Source organism: Palaemon carinicauda, chromosome 20 (genome assembly GCF_036898095.1).
Source record: "Palaemon carinicauda isolate YSFRI2023 chromosome 20, ASM3689809v2, whole genome shotgun sequence".
Lineage (NCBI taxonomy): Eukaryota > Metazoa > Arthropoda > Malacostraca > Decapoda > Palaemonidae > Palaemon > Palaemon carinicauda.
Window position 1 is genome coordinate 111,026,856 of NC_090744.1, and position 22,500 is coordinate 111,049,355.

General features: G+C 37.3%; 1 protein-coding gene across 1 annotated transcript in view; it reads left to right on the forward strand.

Moving 5' to 3' along the window:
• The window catches only part of LOC137660064 (aggrecan core protein-like), a 58,257-nt gene that overhangs the window by 28,822 nt on the left and 6,935 nt on the right, over positions 1-22,500 (forward strand). Inside the window, exons 2-3 of the mRNA XM_068394787.1 lie at positions 17,992-18,223; positions 18,717-18,911. Of these exons, the coding sequence (XP_068250888.1) occupies positions 17,992-18,223; positions 18,717-18,911 (427 nt within the window). The remainder of the gene's footprint in view (positions 1-17,991; positions 18,224-18,716; positions 18,912-22,500) is intronic.

Here is a 22,500-nt window from a genome sequence, read left to right on the forward strand (position 1 = left end):
AATGGTCCTATTCTTGATCATCTAATAAGAGTCTTACATCAACTTTAAGAATATATATCTTCCTAAACAAGTTTTATTCCTGATCATCCGATAAAAAGATATACACTAACTTTAAGAATATCAATCTTGGAAATGACCATGAAGATAAAAATGCTTGTATATATTTCATTAAACAATTCAAGATAATGTCGCATCTCAACAACAGACGATAAACTTAGGCGACGCCTTTATCTTTTATCTTGCCATATTACCAGCAAAATGTGAGTTTATGAAACTAGCGCGTACCCAAATCTTTCTGACAGTTATTTCATAGCTTCTTGTTACTAAATCTTTACTCAACTTTCCTCTGGTTCCAAGAAGGCCGTAAAGAAAATTGGTTTTACAATAAAGTAATAATTTAGTTTACAAGTCTTGGTCGAGGGAGATACGGTATAAATATAACTTTTCTTATATCCAAGGTTAAAAATAAAATTTTTACTTTTTTTATTTAGATCACTATCCTCTTTGAGGAGTTCATAGATTTTGTTTTATATATAATTTTAAAACTTACAATTTGATAGAGATGAGGCATATTAGAGTTTTCTGTTAAGGATATAATATTATAATCTTTATAGGGATATTTCAACATATCAGGTTTTTTTTTTTGGAAAATTATTTTCGAATTTTTTAGGCATTTCTCAGAACCTAAAACGGTTAAGGGCTCGATTAGATAATGGTAGTAGATGTATGTTATCGATGAAAATAGTAAAAACTAAAATCCAACCTTTGATTTATAGATATTGCGTTTTTTTGATAATTTGAAAATCTGATAAAAATCTTTCCTCAACTTTCATCTGGTTCCAAGAAGGCCGTAAAGAAAATTCGTTTTACAATAACTGGTAACAATTTAAGATGCAAATGGGAGATAGGTTATGAATGTAACTTCTTATATCAAAGGTTGATAATAAAATTTTTAAATTTTTATTAAGATCACTATCATCTTTGGTAAGTTCATAGATTTTGTTATATATGATATTAAAACTTACAATTTGATAGAGATAAGGCATTAAAGAGTTTTCTGTTAAGGATATAATTTTACTCTATGGGGATATTTCAAAACATGATTTTTTTTTTTTTATTATTTTGGAATTTTTTTCAGGCATTTTCCAAAGCTTAAAATGGTTGAGGGCTCTATTTGATAATTCTACTAGATGTATGATATTATTTCGTAATAGAAAAAACTAAGATTCAACTTTTGATTTATAGAAATGGCGTTTCGTTTATGAGAATCTGAATATCTTGGTTAGTTCCATAGTCTCTGGATCATGGCCTTCCACTGTCATGTAGTAAAGTTCTCTGGCTGGAGGATACACTCGGGCGCGCTTTTCTATCTTATTTCCATCTTTATTTCTCTTCTTGTTTTTTTTTTAAGTTGATATAATTTACACACGAAAGACATAATTTAATGTTCTTACTGTTCTTGAAATATTTAATTTCGAATATTTATTACTCCTATTGTAGTTTATTTATATCCTTGTTTCCTTTCTTCAGTGGGCTTTTTTCCCTGTTGGAGCCCTTGGTTTGATAGCATCTAGCTTTCCAAACTAGGCTTGTAGCTTAGCTTGTAATAATAATAATAATAATAATAATAATAATAATAATAATAATAATAATAATAATAATAATAATAATAATAGTTAAAATCTCAGGCTTTTATAAGCCTTAGACATATAAAGTCAAGGAAGCAATATTTTAATTATTGAGTGTTTCTAATGCTCTGATTCACATCTGACCCGTAACGCGAGAAAATAATATTAAAAAAAAATATTGGGTAAACTTTTATCATTGGATTACATCAGCGAGTAAGATCTTTAACGTTGTTCTTATTCATGAAACGAAGGGGATAAAGTTAACTAGTTTTGCAGTGCATTTACTTAAGAAGTTGGTGCATATTTACATATTAATATTCGCCTCTCAAAGTAGGGATTATTTTACTTTATACTTAAATATTAGTTCTTGAGGAAAATTGCTCAAGAAACTGATTTAATTTAATAAAAACTAGAGGGACACTCAGTAGACTAGAAAAGCAATCTGAGAGTGCAGACCTCCTCCACGGCCGCTTAAATCTCGAAACCAGCTTGCCTTCCCCAGAATCGATTTAAACCGTAGGCGTATTTGAAGTGCAAACTTGGGGTTAAGGTTAGGGTTAATTCGGTCGACCTTTAGCTAGACCTTGACATTGACCTTTGACCTAGGACTTTCAAAATTAAATCACTTCCACGTCTCAACATAACAATTAATCCTTGGAAGATTCACTGCTTAATGAGTAAAATTGTGGCCAGGAAGTTGTTCACAAGCAAACAAACAGAAAAACAGATAAACAAACAAACAGACAAACATGGGCGAAAACACAACTTCTTGCCAACAGACGACAGGGTAAAAGCAACAATAGATTACAATATTTTGTGTCCAGCACGGATACCAAGTGAAGCAGTTATATGAATATAAAGCAAAGAATCAAATGGATATTTTAGAAATCCTAAAATAATATATTATTATTCCTCTTATTCCTGTTTCTCAACAACGAAAGATAAAAACATGTAAAGATAATCATTAAGGTCAGTTATGCCAAGATAACATCTCTTTATGAAGCAAAATAGTAAAACTTTAAGGAAATGGATCTAACCTATATATTTATGATCTACTTGTCTGTCTGTCTGTACGTATCTCACCTTATTCAATGGCTTATTTAATTCAAAATACACTTAAGAAATTGTATTAAAAAAAACCGTAAAAGTGTGGCAACATTCATTCCAGGATTTTTTACTGGTTTAAAAACGGTTAATTGACGTAAAGGGGTGATATTGCGATCATTAACCCGTAAAAGATAATAACAAAGTAAGGCGAAATTACGGTCGCCTGTATTTTACTGAAATACGGTTGAGAAAAGTATATTTTTACGGAGAATTTCCGATTAAAATTACGGTTTTTTCTGACAGTGTAGTTATACAATCTCGTAAAAATGTTTGAAAATAATTCTTTAATGTCACATTTTCCTAAATGCAGATGCTTTTAAAACACTGAATTTAATCATAAGTTGAAATGATACTAAATAGAAGAACATTAATTGAAAATACATTATTATTATTATTATTATTATTATTATTATTATTATTATTATTATTATCATTACTTGCTAAGCTACAACCCTAGCTGGAAAATCAGGATGCTATAAGCCCAGGGGCTCCAAAAGAAAAAATAGCTCAGTGAGGAAAGAAAACAAGGAAAAATAGAATATTCTAAGAGCAACAATATTAAAATAAATATTACTTTATAATCACTAAAAAAAAAGAAAAAAAAAACAAGAGGAAGAAAAATAAGATATAAGATAGAACAGTGTGCCCGAGTGTACCCTCCAACAATCTTGTGAACTGGGCTGATAATAAATGCAAATAGTCTATTTAAAATGTATATAAAAAAAATGACCTTTATTTAAAGAGAATTATGCTCTATCAAACATTAGCTGTGATGGGAAAGATTCTTGTTTAGTTTCTTCATCTATATCTAGATGGAATCCATTGGTAAATATGACTTTAATTGACTGCCAGTTTACATTTCATTAAAACATAAACTCATATGGGGTTGATCTGATGAATAGTAGAAGATTTTTCTCGTTCTCTTCCAAATAGTTATTATTATTATTATTATTATTATTATTATTATTATTATTATTATTATTGTTTGTTGTTGTTGTTGTTGTCGTACATGGTTTTGTTTGATTATAATTCTCGTTGTTGTCGTTGTTGTTGTTGTTGCTATTGTCTTTGTTGTTGTTATTGCTAAATAACACGATAGAGAACATGCACAAAGAGTAGCAAATAATAACAAAACTACTTTAATATCCATAAAAGTTCCTAAGATACTTAATGGCCAAGAATAAAAAAAGATCGATTAACCCAATCCTTGAACATCCAAGTAAATACAAAAAAAAAAAAAAGAAGAAGAGAGAATAAAAAATGTACAAACTGATGAGTACGGAAAAAAAAGAGAGAAAAAAACGAATAAACACGAAAGCTTTCTTACTTTCCTTCTACGCACAACTGCTTTAACATTCTGCCTTCTTCACTGGAGACTTCCTTGACACTTGGTCAGAGATGTCCTTGCTTGCTTGCTTGCTTGACGATTGGCCTCCCTTATAAAGAAGGGAACCACGGCCTCTTGCACTAAGGCAGCCCGTAAGTGGCATAATCTTGTGAAAGTGGCTGCATGACGACCCAGGCTGGCGTCCAAAGCACAGTTGTGGGACGCCGCAAAGCAGACAACGCCTCCCTATTATTATTATTATTATTGCTTGCTAAGCTACAACCCTATTTGAAAAAATACGATGCTATAACAAGGAAAATAACCGAGTGAGGAAAGCCAACAAGGAAAATGAAATATTTCCTATATAAACTATAAAAACTTTAACAAAACAAGAGGAATAGAAATAAAATAGAATAGTGTGCCCGAGTGTACCCTCAAGGAGGAGAACTCTAACCCAAGACAGTGGAAGACCATGGTACAGAGGCTATGGCAGTACCCAAGACTGGAGAACAATGGTTTGAGTTTGGAGTGTCCTAGAAGATCTGCTTACCATAGCTAGAGTTTCTTCTACCCTTACCAAAAAGAAAGTGGCCAATGAACAATTACAGTGCAGTAACCCCTTATGTGTGGGAGAAATGTTTGGTAGTCTCAATGTTGTCAGATGTATGAGGACAGAGGAGAATCTGTAAAGAATAGGCCAGACTATTTGGTGTATGTGTAGGCAAAGGGAAAATGAGCACAGTTCCTCTTTGGTCATAGAGAAATTTACTTTTTCTTATTACAGGTCCAAATCGGACTATGTCAAATTAGGGAGATAGAGATGTCCTTGAATCCATGGGGGATCCAGTCACTTAGATTTTCTTACTGAGAGTTACTATACTCAATTTATTTTAATGGGGCTCATTGGCACTGACCCGCAGCGGTGTCCTTTTAGCTCGGAAAAGTTCCCTGCTATCTGATTGGTTAGAATTATCTCGTCCAACCAATCAGCGATCAGGAAACTTTTCCTAGCTAAAAGGGCACCCTTGCAAGTCGGTGTAAATCTGCCTCACTAAAATGAATTGACTATAAAGGTTTCAGGCTTCGAAAACCTATTTCGTAAGCGATTATTTATAACCTGATACCTCTAGCTTCAGTTATTGCTTTGCTTTCATTATTATTTACTCTTTTCTTGTGTAAAACCTTTGTTTTTTGTTAGTGTTTTGGTTGTTCTTTCTATTTGCTTTATCAATTTCATGGAATTTTATTTATTGGCTTTCATGTCTTCATTTGTCCTTTTATATATCTATCCTTTAACATGTTTATTGTAGCCTGTTATTTTATATATATATATATATATATATATATATATATATATATATATATATACTGTATAATTTTTAGCTTTTTTAATGGTAGCCTGTTTATATACATATATATATATATATATATATATATATATATATATATATATATATACATATATATATATATATATATATATATATATATATATATATGTATATATATATAAATATATATATATATATTATATATATAATATATGTATATCTATATATATATATATAGATATACATATATATATATATATATATATATATATATATATATATATATATATATATATGTATATATATATAGATATACATACATACATATATATATTTATATATATGTATATATATATATATATATATATATATATATATATATATATATGTAATATGTGTGCGTATTGAACACATAATATCTTAGTGGCGTCCACGAATCGAAGACAGCATCTCTCCACAACAAAATCTGAGCTCCAGATGGCTTTCAGGTGAACAGGAAAACTGCATTTACATTTCTCCATTCATAAATTCACGTAGTCGTGATGAAGCGACACGGAAAGAAAGAAAAAAAAAGGCGACTCGAAACACGTGTCGACGTGAAATAATAAATGGAGACACATAAATGCAGTTTTCCTGTTAACCTGAAAACTATCTGGACCTCAGATGCTGTCTTCGATTTTTGGTCGCCACTAATATATTCTCTATTTTATATATACTGTATATATATATATATATATGAAATATATATATACAAATATATATATATATACATATATATTATATATATATGTATATGTACTATATATATATATATATATATATATATATATATATATATTTATATATCATATATATTTATATATATATATATATATATATATATATATATATATCATTTCATATATATACATATCTATCTACCTATCTATCCATCTATTATCTATCTATCTATATATATATATATATATATATAGTATATATATATATATCTATATATATATATATATATATATATATATATATATATATATATATATATATATATATATATTTTTTTTTTGGGGGGCTCAAGCCATGTCGTCCTGATGGAAGTTCCTATACGGTAGCTTCCTAGGGTATATTACAACTACGGCGATATTCCCAGAGAATTTACCTTAAGGCACCAGAATTCTAACTCCTGGAGCGAATATCCCTCGTGAAAGGGATTTCGCGACATATCAGAGGACGTATTCTTGACACGCCACATGGCAATCTGCACCCCGAACAGAGATTTCGTATCGCAGGGGGCAATTGGCAAGAAACGAATTCGGGAAAGAAAAAGGGGGAGCCACTCCCAAGGCTCCCTATCTCCCGTTTCGTAAGCGTGCCTGGCGCCAATCCTGGCGCCATCTGTATTCCTTTTTGCGTAGCTTAACAACTCGGTGTTTTTTCCTGTGTTTCTCGCAAATCTTGGATTTATTCTGCTTTTCATGGCTTCTCCAACTTCGTCGGCCTCTGATAAGTTGAGTACCATGTCTTTTATGTATAAATGTAGGCTCTTGGTAAATTTTTGAGTGATTAATAGGATTAATCTTTGTTACAAGAGCCGTAGCCTACCGGAGGCGTCATGGACGCTGTCGCTCGCTAGGTATAAGTTTAGTTAGTAAGAGCGACATTCCCGGTTGTTTTGTTTTAATAAATTTTAGCTATTTAGCATTACATAGGATTTCCTTTCGTGCTTAGTATTATTTTGGCGAAGTATTCGCCATTCTGGCCTACGCTAGGCCATGTAGCCTAGTCGTTTGGTCCTAGTACTTCATGCATGATTTTGGTTTTTCCAAGTGTATTAAAATTTTATTGAAGCTTTAGGCTATGTTTTATACATTTAAGATTGTGTGGAATATTTCCAAGATAGTATACGAGTGAGTTTCGGTGATTTAGGTAATCGATTCTCTTGGTGCCTAGGCTAAGTTGCTTATGGAGCCTTAGTATACTTTCTCATACTCCCCGGTTGCTTTCTTTTCTTCGGAGAAGGTATGCAATCCCTTTCCCTCTGTTTAAGCCTTGGGCTTATCCCTAAGTGGTTTATCTGAATTAATTTTCGATAAAACTATACTGGGGTGTTACTGTACCTTCCTGTTCCAGTAAGTCTGGTTCAAAGAGGGACAGAACAACAGAGTTTTTTAGTCTGAGTCTGTGTTTGTCTGGCTTGGGGTAGAGTCTCCCTCGCTGGCCTGACACGGACAGAGGTGGCTTAGCCTCCTTAGGTCACTACCGAAGGTTTCTGTACGATATGATTCCTTCTTTTGTGATCTACCAGACTAGTCCTTGTTGCTGTTCTCGGGGAGGATAAGTTTCTTTCCCTGGGAGTAGCAACACCTTCCTTGCTTTGGTGCTCTGGGAGCTGGCAAGTATTGCTGGCCTCCCCCCTTGGATCTCCCTTAGGCTAAGATGAGTTTCTTGGCTGCGGGTGATCCGTCACTAAAGCAAGGTTGGTAGGACCCTCTTTTGTCCCTTCCCCCTCTATCTCCGTAATGGCCTAGCCATTACAGTACTGTACGTCATTCTACATCTGGACCTAGAATAGGTTAGGATGTGGAATTGACTCAGTCCCTTGCCGGCCGGCAGAGCTGCCGGCCGGCAAGGGTCTTCTGTTTTGAGTGCTGCCCGGACCTCCCTTGGTCCCTCATCCATGCCGACCTGCAGAGTCGGACGGCATTGGTCAGGAAGCCTGAATTAGATTCTCCCCTTCCTTATATGCACTCTTTCGGATTGCCGGGCTTGGAGGTAGTGTACACTCTTAACCCGGCATCCATTCTGTTTTTCTTCTAGTGCTGTACCCGACCCGGCTGCCGGCCTATGAGGCCGGCAGCCGGGCGGTTGTAGTCCTCTGGTTCTTTTGCTGCCGGCTGGCATCGGTCCTGTACCTTTGCCGGCCGGCTAATGTCAGCCCTTGTCTGCCGGTCACCAAGAGTGTGGCCGTCAGCCGGGTACTACCTTGTGTAGTTGCCGGCCGGCAGTCATTGCTGGCCGACATTGGCTGTTGCCGGCCGGCACATGCATTTGAACCAGCGTTCTGCCGCCTTATAGCTGTTAAGTAGTATACTTTAAAGCTAGTTATGGTGTGTTGCCGGCCGGCACATAACCTCCTATACTGTACCAGTATTCTTCAGTATAACATATACTGTAAGAAGAAAACTATAGTATGGGTTTGGGTACAGCACTGTGTGTTCTAACACTTTTGTGTTTTCTTGCACAGCCCTTTGCTGTTGCCATACAGATAGGAAAGTGAGTTCTTACCTGTCTATTATCCAGGATTTTAAAATCATTGCTTAGGTGTGAGCTCCACCTGTTTCTTCTGGAAACTTTGCATTGGTTACTCTAGAAGAGATTAACCATTTGATTTTATTATCTGGAAGGCTGCAACAATGGGTTGTGAGGGAAACACAAGTGTGTGTCTTTCCTTTCTGAATTGTTATGCTATACTATGCATATCCAGTGATACATAGTTCACTTGATACTCATGGAAATTTCTTCTCTTTACAGGAGGACCCTCCGAAGTGCGGAAGTGTTTTCTGCAATGTCCGCAGCAAGAACCTCTGCGGACATGATTTTTGTAGGAGACACGCAGCATGCGCTGTCTCCAAGGATGATCTCCAGTATTGGGACCCTCAGGTATGTACTGTGTGCACTAACCTGATTACTGAGGCCTTTGTTTCCCCTAGGACGGCGGAATCAAGGGATATAGCAAGGGAGAAGCTTCGTACCTGGGTAAGGGGCTTCCAAAAGAACACCTCTGGCTCTTATCTTCCAAGTGAGAAGATGAGGGCGTATCTTTTCCCTAAGGCATCAACTGATGCAGTGATTCCCCAGCCTCAAGAGGAGATCCCCCAAAGTCAGATCCAGGTGGATGCTGAAGTCGCGGTCGCGATGCAAGACATCCAGTTAGATGACAGGATGTCTGACGTGGACGAGCGTTTGGAGGAAGACCTCCTGGCAGAAGGCCAGGATGAAGTTCAAGCCCCAGACGTCGTAGAGGAAGAGGTCGACGAGGTGTCGGCTACTCCGGTTCAGATTCCGGAGCCTATTCCCTCAACATCGGCCGGTCTCCCAGTAGAGCTGGGACAGGCCCTCTCTTCTATTGTTGGAATGATCCAACAAATGCAGAAGGAGAATCAGGAGAAGGCTGCTGCTATGGAACTGCGGATGCAGTGCCTTGCAGAATCACATGGGCCCCAGAAAAGGCTCAATGTGAAAGACCTTCCCTTGTGCTCAGATGCTAACCCATGGAGGTATGCTGAGCACATGCCGATGACGACTGGAAAGATCGTCATCTCGGATAAGCTGGGCTCAGTTCCCCTAGAGGAGGTGGAATTCTGGCCCAGCAAGGCATCATATCCGGACTGTTATGTACGGCTGAGGAAGGAACCAGCTTCAAAGGAGGAGACAGAGCCGAAGGAGGTCATAGTGATGGACCATGCTAAGGCTCAAGCTCTACTTTCATCCTCGATGAAAGAGAGGGGGTTCTCTAACTCAAAGGTAGCTGCATTGAGCAAGAAGCTCCCTTCCTTTGTGTCCTCTCCTGCTAGAGCTTTCCACTTTTTACAGAAAGGGTTTGCGGCTGTACTAAAAGCAGTCGAGGCCGGCAAGCCTTGCCCCTCCCTGGAGGAGTGTAAACCCTTGTCGCTGGCCCTGCCTATGGACCACAAAGACTGGAAGGACGTCCATCTTACGTTCTCAGTTGGAAAGTTGGAGGCTGATATTGCCGGACGGCAGTTCGGCGAGGACCTCCCCAAGCTGTCTGACTTTCTTTTGCGAAGAGAGTTCGAGACAAAAGAAAGACCGGCTGCCTCAATGTCTCTTCAGACTACTCTTGAGACGATGGCAAGTGACCCCAAGGTCCATGAAATGTTCATGGTGGTGGCTAAGACTCATCTGGCCACAGTGACGAAGGACCTTTATGGCTTCGACAAGGCGAGGAGAGCTTGCAGGGAGTTCGTGTTCACCGCGGCTACGGTGAGGCACGAGCCAAGGAAATTAATCTCCTCCAACATTTGGGGAAAAGACCTTTTCCCTACCGATTTGGTCAAAGAAGTTGTTGATAAGGCCGCCTTGGAGAATAGAAACCTTCTCCAGAAGTGGGGCCTGGCTATCAAAAGAAAGTCTTCCCCGGATGAGGGTCCTCAACCAAAGAGGAAGACTATGAGGACTAGGCTACCGTCTCGGCCAGCCAAGCCCTTTAGACAGCAACAGCAACTGCAATTGCCATTGCCTCCAGTGCCCCAGATGGTGGCACAAACCCCGACCACTTTTCAGTGGGTACCCCAGGCTGTGTCGACACAGTCCACGGCATTCACCCCAACGTTCGAAGGGCAGTCTTCTTCCTTTCGAGCAAAGCCTAGAGGAGCAGCCAGAGGCTCGTCTAGGCGCCCCTCAAGGGAAAGGGGATTCAGGGGTGGTCGTGGTCAGGGAGGCAAGACCTCAGGACGGCAGTCCAAGTGAAATGATACCGGTAGGAGGGAGACTTCTGAAATTTTGGGATCGATGGACCTTCGATCCCTGGGCCCACAGCCTACTCAAGAATGGACTGGGCTGGAGCTGGTACAGCACTCCACCCCCATGCCTTCGGTTTTTCCAACACTCCACCCCCGTTCTGGAGGAGTACGTTCAAGAACTGTTGGAGAAAAATGTGATCCGAAAGGTGAAGTCCATCAAATTAGTAAGGGAGGCTGTTTTGTGTTCGCAAGGAAGACTCGGAAAAGCTCAGAGTCATTCTGGACTTGTCGCCACTCAACAAGTTCATAGTGAATTGCAAATTCAAAATGCTTACACTACAACACATAAGGACCTTACTGCCCAAGAGGGCATACTCCGTCTCTATAGACTTGTCAGACGCCTATTGGCACATCCCAATCAGCCGTCGACTCTCCCCCTACCTAGGGTTCAGGCTACAACGAAGACTATACGCCTTCAGAGCCATGCCATTCGGGCTAACCCAAGGATTTTCACGAAGCTTGCGAGCGCAGCTCTCAAACAATTACGCCTAAAGGGAATTCAGGTAGTAGCCTACCTGGACGACTGGCTGGTGTGGGCAGCATCCGAGACAGAATGCTTGCAAGCTTCCAGTCAAGTGATCCAGTTCCTAGAGTACCTAGGCTTCAAGATCAACAGAAAAAAGTCTCGACTTTCTCCATCTCAAAAGTTCCAGTGGCTGGGAATCCACTGGGACCTTTTGTCACACCGTTTCTCAATCCCGGCGAAGAAAAGGAAGGAGATAGCGGGTTCTGTCAAGAGACTTCTAGATTCCGAAAGGATATCAAGACGCGAACAGGAGAGGGTACTGGGCTCTCTCCAGTTTGCTTCGGTGACAGACCCAGTGCTAAGAGCACAGCTAAAGGATGCAACCGGAGTTTGGAGAAGTTATGCATCAAACGCGCGAAGAGATCTGAGAAGACCAGTGCCGCTTCGGCTACGTACTCTTCTCAGGCCTTGGTCCCAAGCCAGACATCTAAAGAAGTCGGTTCTTCTTCAGCCACCTCCCCCGTCGGTGACGATTCACTCAGACGCCTCAAAGGAGGGATGGGGAGGTCACTCTCATCGGAAAAAAGTCCAGGGGACTTGGTCCAAGCTATTCAGGACCTTTCACATAAACTTTCTAGAAGCTATGGCAGTGCTCCTTACCTTAAAGAAAGTCACTCGATCCACATAAGGTTGGTGATGGACAGCGAGGTAGTTGTGAGATGCTTGAATCGACAAGGGTCGAGGTCACCACCTCTCAACCAGGTGATGTTGGCCATTTTCCGATTGGCGGAAAAGAAGAAGTGGTACCTGTCGGCAGTTCACCTTCAAGGAGTCCGCAACGTGACAGCGGACGCTCTATCCAGGTTCACACCGATAGAGTCGGAATGGTCCTTAGACGCAGGATCATTCTCCTTCATTCTGAATCAAGTCCCAGAACTGCAGATAGACCTCTTTGCGACGAAAGATAACAAGAAGTTGCCCCTGTACGTGTCCCCGTACGAGGACCCCTTAGCGGAAGCAGTGGACGTGATGTCCCTCGACTGGAACAGAGGGTCCAGGATTTATCTGTTCCCTCCTCACAACCTTCTGTTGAGGGTCCTCAACAAACTGAGATCCTTCAAGGGGGTAGCGGCAATAGTGGCCCACAAGTGGCCGAACAGCGTGTGGTTCCCATTGGCATTGGAACTACAGCTGAAGTTTGTGCCGCTACCACATCCAGTTCTAACCCAGTGAGTCCAGAAGTCGACTGTCTGCGCTTCATTACAGAAAACCCGGACCCTGCAGCTCATGATTTTCTCTCCCTAGCGGTGAGAAAGCGTTTCGGGATTTCGAAAGCCAGCATAGACTTCCTAGAGGAATATAAGTGCAAATCTACTAGAAGGCAATATGAGTCATCTTGGAGAAAATGGGTGGCCTTTGTCAAGGCGAAGAGTCCGCAGGAGATCTCGACAGACTTCTGCTTATCTTTCTTCATCCACCTCCATGGTCAAGGGTTGGCAGCTAACACGATTTCAGCGTGTAAGTCTGCTTTGACAAGACCCATTCTATATGCCTTCCAGGTCGACCTAGGTAACGAGATCTTTAATAAAGTTCCGAAAGCCTGCGCTAGGCTCAGACCTTCAGCACCTCCAAAGCCCATTTCATGGTCTTTAGACAAAGTTCTTCATTTCGCTTCTCTGTTGAGCAATGAAGAGTGTGCGTTAAAGGATTTGACACAAAAAGTTATTTTCCTATTTGCACTCGCGTCCGGGGCCAGGGTTAGTGAGATCGTAGCCCTCTCGAGAGAGGCAGGTCGTGTTCAGTTCCTGGATGGGGGAGAACTGAACCTGTTTCCGGATCCTACGTTTCTCGCCAAGAATGAGTTACCCACCAACAGGTGGGGTCCCTGGAGAATCTGCCCTCTGAAAGAAGATGCATCTCTATGTCCAGTAGAATGCCTAAAGGTCTATCTTCGTAGAACTTCAGACTTCAAGGGTGGTCAACTATTCAGGGGAGAAACATCAGGCTCAAATTTATCCCTGAATCAACTCAGAGCGAAAATCACATATTCGCAGAGCGGATCCTGACAGTACACCCGCAGGTCATGATCCGAGGAAAGTTGCCTCATCCTTAAATTTCTTTAATTGTATGGATTTTGAACATCTCCGTTCATACACTGGCTGGAAGTCTTCCAGAGTGTTCTTTCGCCACTATGCGAAGCAAGTAGAGGAACTAAAGAGATCTGTGGTAGCAGTGGGTCGCGTCGTTAACCCTACTGTTTAACTCTGCGAGGAACAGTGGCTTTAATTGGGACGATTAATTCCAGGGTGAGTGTGTAGTTACATACTGTACTATAAACTAAATGAGGGCACCGAGTTGCCCATATAGACTGTTCCATTTCCAAAGGTGAACTTAGCATAAGTGCAGACATGTGTGCCGAGCGTTTCTAACGCTAATGTGATTGATTTGTAATACAGACTTTTATGACTTGATACCTCGGTATCTTAAAAAAGTGGCATTTAATGTTTTTTCTTTCAGATAAACAAGTTCTGTTTACTATCATACTTATGCTTAAAGTTTTGGGTTATCCTCTTTTTATATATATATATATATATATATATATATATATATATATATATATATATATATAATTGTTGTTAACCTGTCTATTTATTGTCTGTCAATAAACTTGTTCTTGAGAACCTTGCGTCTCTTTCACCTGTGTCAATTTATTGGTATAATTGAGCATTTATTCTATGTACCTTATCTGGGATAATTCTAATAGAATTGTTCCTTTATGCATGCTATGTTGCATTGGTTTATGATTCCCTTAACGGGAGGACTCCGTCCCATAAAGGGACGAGGGCGGTTTTACTAGTTTCTTCCTATGCGGATATAAACCTTTGTCCAATACAAGTATTGTGCGGATAACTGGTCGATATTTCATATTGACGCAGTGGTTCTTTACAAACTATGCTTTACTTAATATAGGGTGAGACCACTATATTAGCTTGCCTGGTATTCATACATAGGTATATGTACTCTTCGAGACTTTTCCAGAGTCTAGTAGGACTCTTCCCTGTAGGGGGCAGGAAGCTCTAACATGGTTTATAGTTAGTTGAAAAGATGTATAACGGTAACATCTTAGGTCTCTAGGTCTAGTTGACCGGGAAAAATTACCTCCGGGGAGTACAGCACGTTCTGAGAATCCACAGATACAGTAATGCTCTGGTATACTTCCATCAGGACGACATGGCTTGAGCCCAAAAAACGGATTTTGAGCGAAGCGAAAAATCTATTTTTGGGTGAGATGGCCATGTCGTCCTGATGGACCCGCCCTTGCCTTTCTAAGAAAGGGCTGTAGGACCCCTCCCTACATACAGTATCTGTAGCACCTCGTGTACGCTACAAGGAATACAGATGGCGCCAGGATTGGCGCCAGGCACGCTTACGAAACGGGAGATAGGGAGCCTTGGGAGCGGCTCCCCCTTTTTCTTTCCCGAATTCGTTTCTTGCCAATTGCCCCCTGCGATACGAAATCTCTGTTCGGGGTGCAGATTGCCATGTGGCGTGTCAAGAATACGTCCTCTGATATGTCGCGATATCCCTTTCACGAGGGATATTCGCTCCAGGAGTTAGAATTCTGGTACCTTAAGGTAAATTCTCTGGGAATATCGCCGTAGTTGTAATATACCCTAGGAAGCTACCCTATAGGAACTTCCATCAGGACGACATGGCCATCTCACCCAAAAATAGATTTTTCGCTTCGCTCAAAATCCGTTATATATATATATATATATATATATATATACATACTGTGTATACATATATATCATACTTCAATATAAAGTGCTGCGCTAAAAGAATTTGCCCTCAGGTATCTCAGATAGCCGTTTGGGGGGATAAGTTTGCTGGTTCTATTCTATCTCTATTGACAAAAGTAACCACTGGTCAGAGGTTAGAGTTTTGGTCGTATAGCAGGAGAGATCTTCGTACTTAGCAATGTAAGCATTTGATAATCCTATTATTATTATTATTATTATTATTATTATTATTATTGTTATTATTATTATTATTATTATTATTATCGTCATTATTATTATTATTATTATTATTATTATTATTATTATTATTATTGCTATTATTTTTATTATCATAGTTATTATTATTATTATTATTATTATTATTATTATTATTATTATTATTATTATTATTATTATCATCATCATTATTATTATTATTTGTTAAGATACAACCCTATTTGGAAAAGCAGGATGCCATAAGCCCAAGGGCTTCAACAGGGAAAATATCCTAGTGAGGAAAGGAAATAACGAAATAAATAGAACAGTGTGCCTGAGAACTCTAACCTAAGAAAATGGAAGGCCATGGTGCAGAGGCTATGGCACTACCCAAGACCATAGAACATTGTGTGTATGTATTATAAATAAAAACTAATTCTACATAAAACATCAACGATTCCTAAACTCAAGATGCTAAATTTTAGACAGATCAGTTAGTTTGAGCTTGTAGTGGCCGATGTGGTAACGTCCCTAACTAGTGAACGCCAGACTGGGGTTCGAGTCCTGCTGTAACTCGTTAGTTTCTTTGGTCGCTATGACCTCATCATTCTTGTGAGGAAAGGATGTGGGGTTTGAGGGAGCCTATAGGTCTATCTGCTGAATCATCAGCAACCATTACCTGGCCCTTCTTGGTCCTAGCTTGGGTGAAGAGGGGGCTTGGGCGGTGATCATATGTATATTTGATCAGTCTTTAAAGCATTGTCTGGCTTGATAGGATAATGTCACTGTCCCTTGCCTCTGCAATTCATGAGCGTCCTCTAAACCCTTAAACCACTGACGACTGGAAGACCTAGCGAGATTCCTGCCTGCCGAAATGATATATCTGGAAGAGCTTAAATAGCTAAGCTTTTTAATTGAATCAGATCCGGTGTCACGGTCTGAACGATCCCCCGGTCTCAGAATTCTCCTTGACATTGTATAATGGTCCTTTTCCGCCATTAGCTCGCTTCGCTCGCATGAAAATAAAACATCAAGCTCGTATGTACTGGCAAGCGGTAATGTTGAGCTGCGCACGCTAACATTACAGGAAAATAAAACATCAACCTCGTATGCACTGGCAAACGGTAATGTTGGCGCATGCGCAGATTATAAAGGAGTATTGTGAGACCGGGGGTTAGTTCAGACCGTCACACCGGACGAACTCAGAGGAAACCAATAACACGGATGATGCAATGGCGGGAGAGCTCGCGTATTTGGGAATAACAAATTGATTAAATCAGTATTAGTGATGGATATTAATTCGGTTTGCTCTCGCATGTTGTGAGCCTGCGTCTTTCGCGGACATGGCGTTGAAATTTGGAATGGTTTTCATTAATATGAGAATTTGAGACGAAATTTGAGAGTTAGTGATTTTTTATGCGAATTTAATTATTATATATGGGTATTTCATTTTCATTTTATCTTAAATTTTTGTTTATATTCTGTTTAATGGACTGATATATATGAAGGAAATTATACTGCTTATAATTTTTGGAAACTAAATAGGTATTGATTCTCAACAGTAGCGGATAAAACTAACTTATCTCTTTCATATCAAGTTAAGGTTGATCATAAATTATATTTTTTTTTTCAGTTAGATTCAGATCACACATAATTGATTGTTTATATTGTATATATAGGATTTAGATCATTTATCCATAGCTAGATAGTGTGCTATAAACGAAATACACTTTGAAGTGAGATTCTATAATTCCTTTTTGTCGAGCTAATTACCTTTTGATTAGAGAACCATTACTTAATTATTCAATTATTCAATTACTTCAAACTGAATCCTCAATATGAAAGATCTATTTAAATGTTATTGTTCTTAATATACTTCATTTTAATAGTTCATCACTTTTTTTGCAGTGTATTTACTTCCTTGGTTCCTTTCCTCACTGGGCTATTTTCCCTCTTTGGAGCCCTCCGGTTTATAGCATCTTGCTTTTCCAGCTAGGGTTGTAGCTTAGCTAATAATAATAATAATAATAATAATAATAATAATAATAATAATAACAATAATAATAATAATAACAACAACAACAATAATAATAATAATAATAATAATAATAATAATAACAACAACAACAACAACAACAACAACAACAGCAATAATAATAATAATAATAATAATAATAATAATTATTATTATAATCCCTGAAAGGACATATGGCTTTCCAAGCCTATAAACCTGCAATGATCCTCAATCTCTTTTCTTTCGTTAGATTTCTCCTAACTCTATTTTCGGTTTTTTTTTTTTTTTTTTTGGTAAGGTTCCCAAAAAATGTGGTCCATTTGTCCTACCCGCCCCCCCCCCACCTCGAGGACAAGGGATGTAATCCTTTAATCTACTACATTTTTTTTTTAACTCGATCTGCGGAAAATTGTTTTCTCTTTGTGCATAGTGTTTCTTGTATATATGGTGTATTGGCCTGGGTTTCAGGCGAGGTCAGACACTCGATGTCCCAATTTGAGTGGCCCAGATTCCTCCTTGGTACATTACAGGTTCGGGGATACTTTGCGAGTACCGGGAAATATTACGTTGCTTTATACTTTCACAGGAACCAAAGACTGATATACTTGGTGAAATGAAACCATATAGTGCTCCACTTGGTGAAATGAAAACATATGGTGCTTCACTTGGTGAATTGAAACCAAATACTTCTTTACTTAGTGAAATGCAACCATATAGTGCTCCACTTGGTGAAATGAAACCAAATACTGCTCTACTGGGAGAAATTAAACCATATAGTGCTCCACTTGGTGAACTAAAACCAGATATGGCTGTACTTGGTGAACTAAAACAAAATATTGATTTACTTCTTGGATTGAAACTAATGCTGCTCTACTTGCTAAATTGAAACTAAATACTGCTCTATTTGGTGAATTGAAATCAAATGCTGCTCTTTTTGGTAAACTGAAACTAAATACTGCTCTACTGGGTGAAATTATACCATATACTATTCTACTTGCTGAAATGAAACAAAATACTGCTCTACTTGGTGAAAGGAAACTAAATACTGTTCTACTTGGTGAAATGAAACCAAATACTGCTCTACTTGGTGAACTGAAAAAAAATACTGCTCTACCTGGTGAACTGGAACTAAATACTGCTCTATTTAGTGAAATGCAACCAGATACTGCTCTAATTGGTGAACTGAAACCAAATACTGCTCTTCTGGGTGAACTGAAACCAAATACTGCTTTACTTCGTGGATTGAAACCAATACTGCTTTACTTGGTGAATTGAAATTAAATAATGCTCTACTTAGTGAAATGCAAGCAGATACTGCTCTAATTAGTGAACTGAAACCAAATACCGCTGTACTTGTTGAAATGAAACCAAATACTGTTGTACTCTGTGAAATGAAACCAAATATTGCTCTACTTCATGAACTGAAGCCAAATTCTGCTGTACTTAGTGAAATAAAACCAAACACTGTTTTACATTGTGAAATGAAACCAAATACTGCTGTATTTGGTGAGCTGAAATCCATTTGATAATTGTTGAAATAACTTCCATACGTATGAGAATGTTATTCTCAAAATACGAAAAATTCGTTCTGTTTTGGGGTATAAAATTAAACGAATTACATGTTTAATGTATTTAATTTTAATCAGATATTAATGTGCATACATTGATAGCATGACATGATATGTATGGGAAATGTAATTGATTATTAATGATAAAAGACATATGAATAAATTCCAAATGTGGCTGGAGATAAGAATAGCAAATTGGTGGTGATGAAAAACAGTAATGAACAATACATTTCCCTCAGCTTGAATAAAAATGATTCGGTACCAATTTTAGCAAATGGTTAACTGCCCTATTTAGTGATGTTACGATTCAAGTTCAAGATCCTTTTCCTCGTTTATTGTGATACAAACAAGTACACGAACATGGTGAATAGTGACCGATTATTAATATATTTGAAGATTGGTAAAGGACTTCTTTTAAGGCTAGTAATTAACAACACTATATTTGTTAAAGGGAAACTATATTACCATCTATCTCTGAAGTAATCAAGGTGTAGCAGAGATCAAAGCTGCAGATCCTCAGAGACGTGAAACGACCTATTTCAAAACCTTTGAAGAGTTTACTAAAAGGTTAACTACATCGGTTTTGTTTGTTTAATGCATATTCATTAAATTCAGTTTGAAAAGTAATTTCCAAATTGTTACAATTACAATAAATCTTTTGGCAAAATTTGTACAAAAATCATATAGGTTCAAAATAATCTTGTTCAAAGTTTAAAATCAGAGAGAAAGAAAAAGAAAAAAAAAGTGTCATTCTGTGGAACATCACAAGAATCTTTTGAAAACAATAACGAATAATAATGATTAAAGGTGATTAGATTTTCGTTATAAGTTATTTAAGAAAGAAAATAGCTCTTATTTACTCATATTACTCTAAAAAAATATTTAAACTGAAACATTCCATTTGTCTACCAGGATGAAACAAAAACGGTTTCAATCTGTTGGACTGAGTGTCGTTAGCATAACCACTTTAAATATGTATATGTATATATATATATATATATATATATATATATATATATATATATATATATATATATATATGCATGTACTGTATATATATATGTATATATATGCATATATATATATATATATATATATATATATATATAATCATCCGTACTATATATTGCAGAACAAAGGCCTCAGATATATCCTTCCATTTGTGTCTGTGTATGGTCTTTCTATGCCAGTCCACACCAGCTTCTTTTGTAATCTCTAGGGACCCTTTATATATATACACACACACATATATATATATATATATATATATATATATATATATATATACATATATATATATATATATATATATATATATATATATATATATATATATTCATATATACAACATTTAAAAAAGTAAACGCAAAGTTAGACTCGAACATATGATAGGTCAAACTTTCCTCCCTCCCCCCCAAAAAAAAACAAGAGAAGGAAAAGACTGAAAATGCAAATAGATTTCTTCTGCAACAAACCTCCAGCAAATGATTGCTTCGTTCTGCTAAACTGCTTTCTCATTTGGACTTAGACGGGAAAACCATAATCGGTCGGAAAGACATATGAATATATACTCTGGTTTTCCTTTTCATATCCCGGTATACCTTTACAGTGAGGTGAACGTTCAAGTGATAGTCTGGGATCGGATTTAGTTGAAGAAATTTGCTAGTGAAGTATTACACTACACAGACAGATACACACACATATGTATATATGTATATATATATATATATATATATATATATATATATATATATATATGTGTGTGTATGTATGTGTGTGTGTGTGTGTGTGTGCATATAGCTTAGCAAATAATAACATATATATATATATATATATATATATATATATATATATATATATATACATATATATGTGTGTATGTATGTGTATACTCACACACAGAAGTATATAATTGTATATATATATATATAGTACATATATATATATATATATATATATATATATATATATATATATATATATATATATATATATGTATGTATATATAGTATATATAAATGTATATATATGTGTATATATGTATATATTATTATTATTATTATTATTATTATTACTATCCAAGCTACAAACCTAATTGGAAAAGCAAGATGCTATAAGCCCAGGGGCTCCAATAGGGAAAAATAGCCCAGTGAGGAAAGGAAATAAGGAAATAAATAACTGAAGAGAACAAATTAACAATAAATCATTCTAAAACAAGTAATGTCAAAAGAGATATGTCATATATAAACTATTAACAACGTCAAAAACAAATATGTCATATATAAACTATAAAAAGATTCATGTCCGCCTGGTCAACAAAAAAGAATTTGCTCCAACTTTGAACTTTTGAAGTTCTACTGATTCAACAACCCGATTAGGAAGATCATCCACAACTTGGTAACAGCTGGAATAAAACTTCTAGAGTACTGCGTAGTATTGAGTCTTATGATGGAGAAGGCCTGGCTATTAGAATTACCTGCCTGCCTAGTATTACGAACAGGATAGAATTGTCCAGGGAGATCTGAATGTAAAGGATGGTCAGAGTTATGAAAAATTGAACGACGGTGCCAGAGATTAATATCTAGATCAGGAATAAGGAATTTAATAGACCGTTAGTTTCTGTCCAACAAATTAAGATGAGAATCAGCAGCTGAAACCAGACAGGAGAACAATACTCAAAACAAGGTAGAATAAAAGAATTAAAACACTTCTTCAGAATAGATTGATCACCGAATATCTTTAAAGACTTTCTCAATAAGCCAATTTTTTGTGCAATTGAAGAAGACACAGACCTTATATGTTTTTCAAATGTAAATTTGCTGTCGAGAATCACACCTAAAATTTTGAAAGAGTCATACAAATTTAAAGAAACATTATCAATACTGAGATCCGGTACTGAGATGCAACAAGCTTATTTTCTAGGCCAAATCACATGTCATGTGTATATAGTATGAAAAGTAATGGGCCAAGAACACTACCCTGTGGAACACCGGATATCACATTCCTATACTCACTATGGTGCCCATCAACAACAACTCTTTGAGATCTACTACTTAAAAAATCAATAATAATGCTAAGAAACGACCCACCCACTCCCAACTGTTTCAGTTTGAAAACAAGGGCCTCATGATTAACACGGTCAAAGGCAGCACTAAAATCAAGGCCAATCATACGAACTTCCCGACCACAATCAAGAGATTTCTGTACTGCATTGGAGATTGTAAGAAGGGCATCACAAGCTCCAAGGCCTTTATGAAAACCAAATTGTAAACTAGGGAATAGATGATTACCTTTTTCAAACATATTTAGACGTTTTGCCAGAAGATGTTCAAAAACTTTAGATAATATGGGAATTATGGAAATTGGGCGGTAATCAGTGGGACTTGAGCTACCACAAACACATTTACATAGAGGAGTAACATTACCAATTCTCCAACAAGTGCTAAAAGCTCCTCTTCTTGTTAACTTTCGCAAAATAACAGATAACTTTGGAGCTAAGAAATCTGCTGTCTTTATAAAAAACAAAG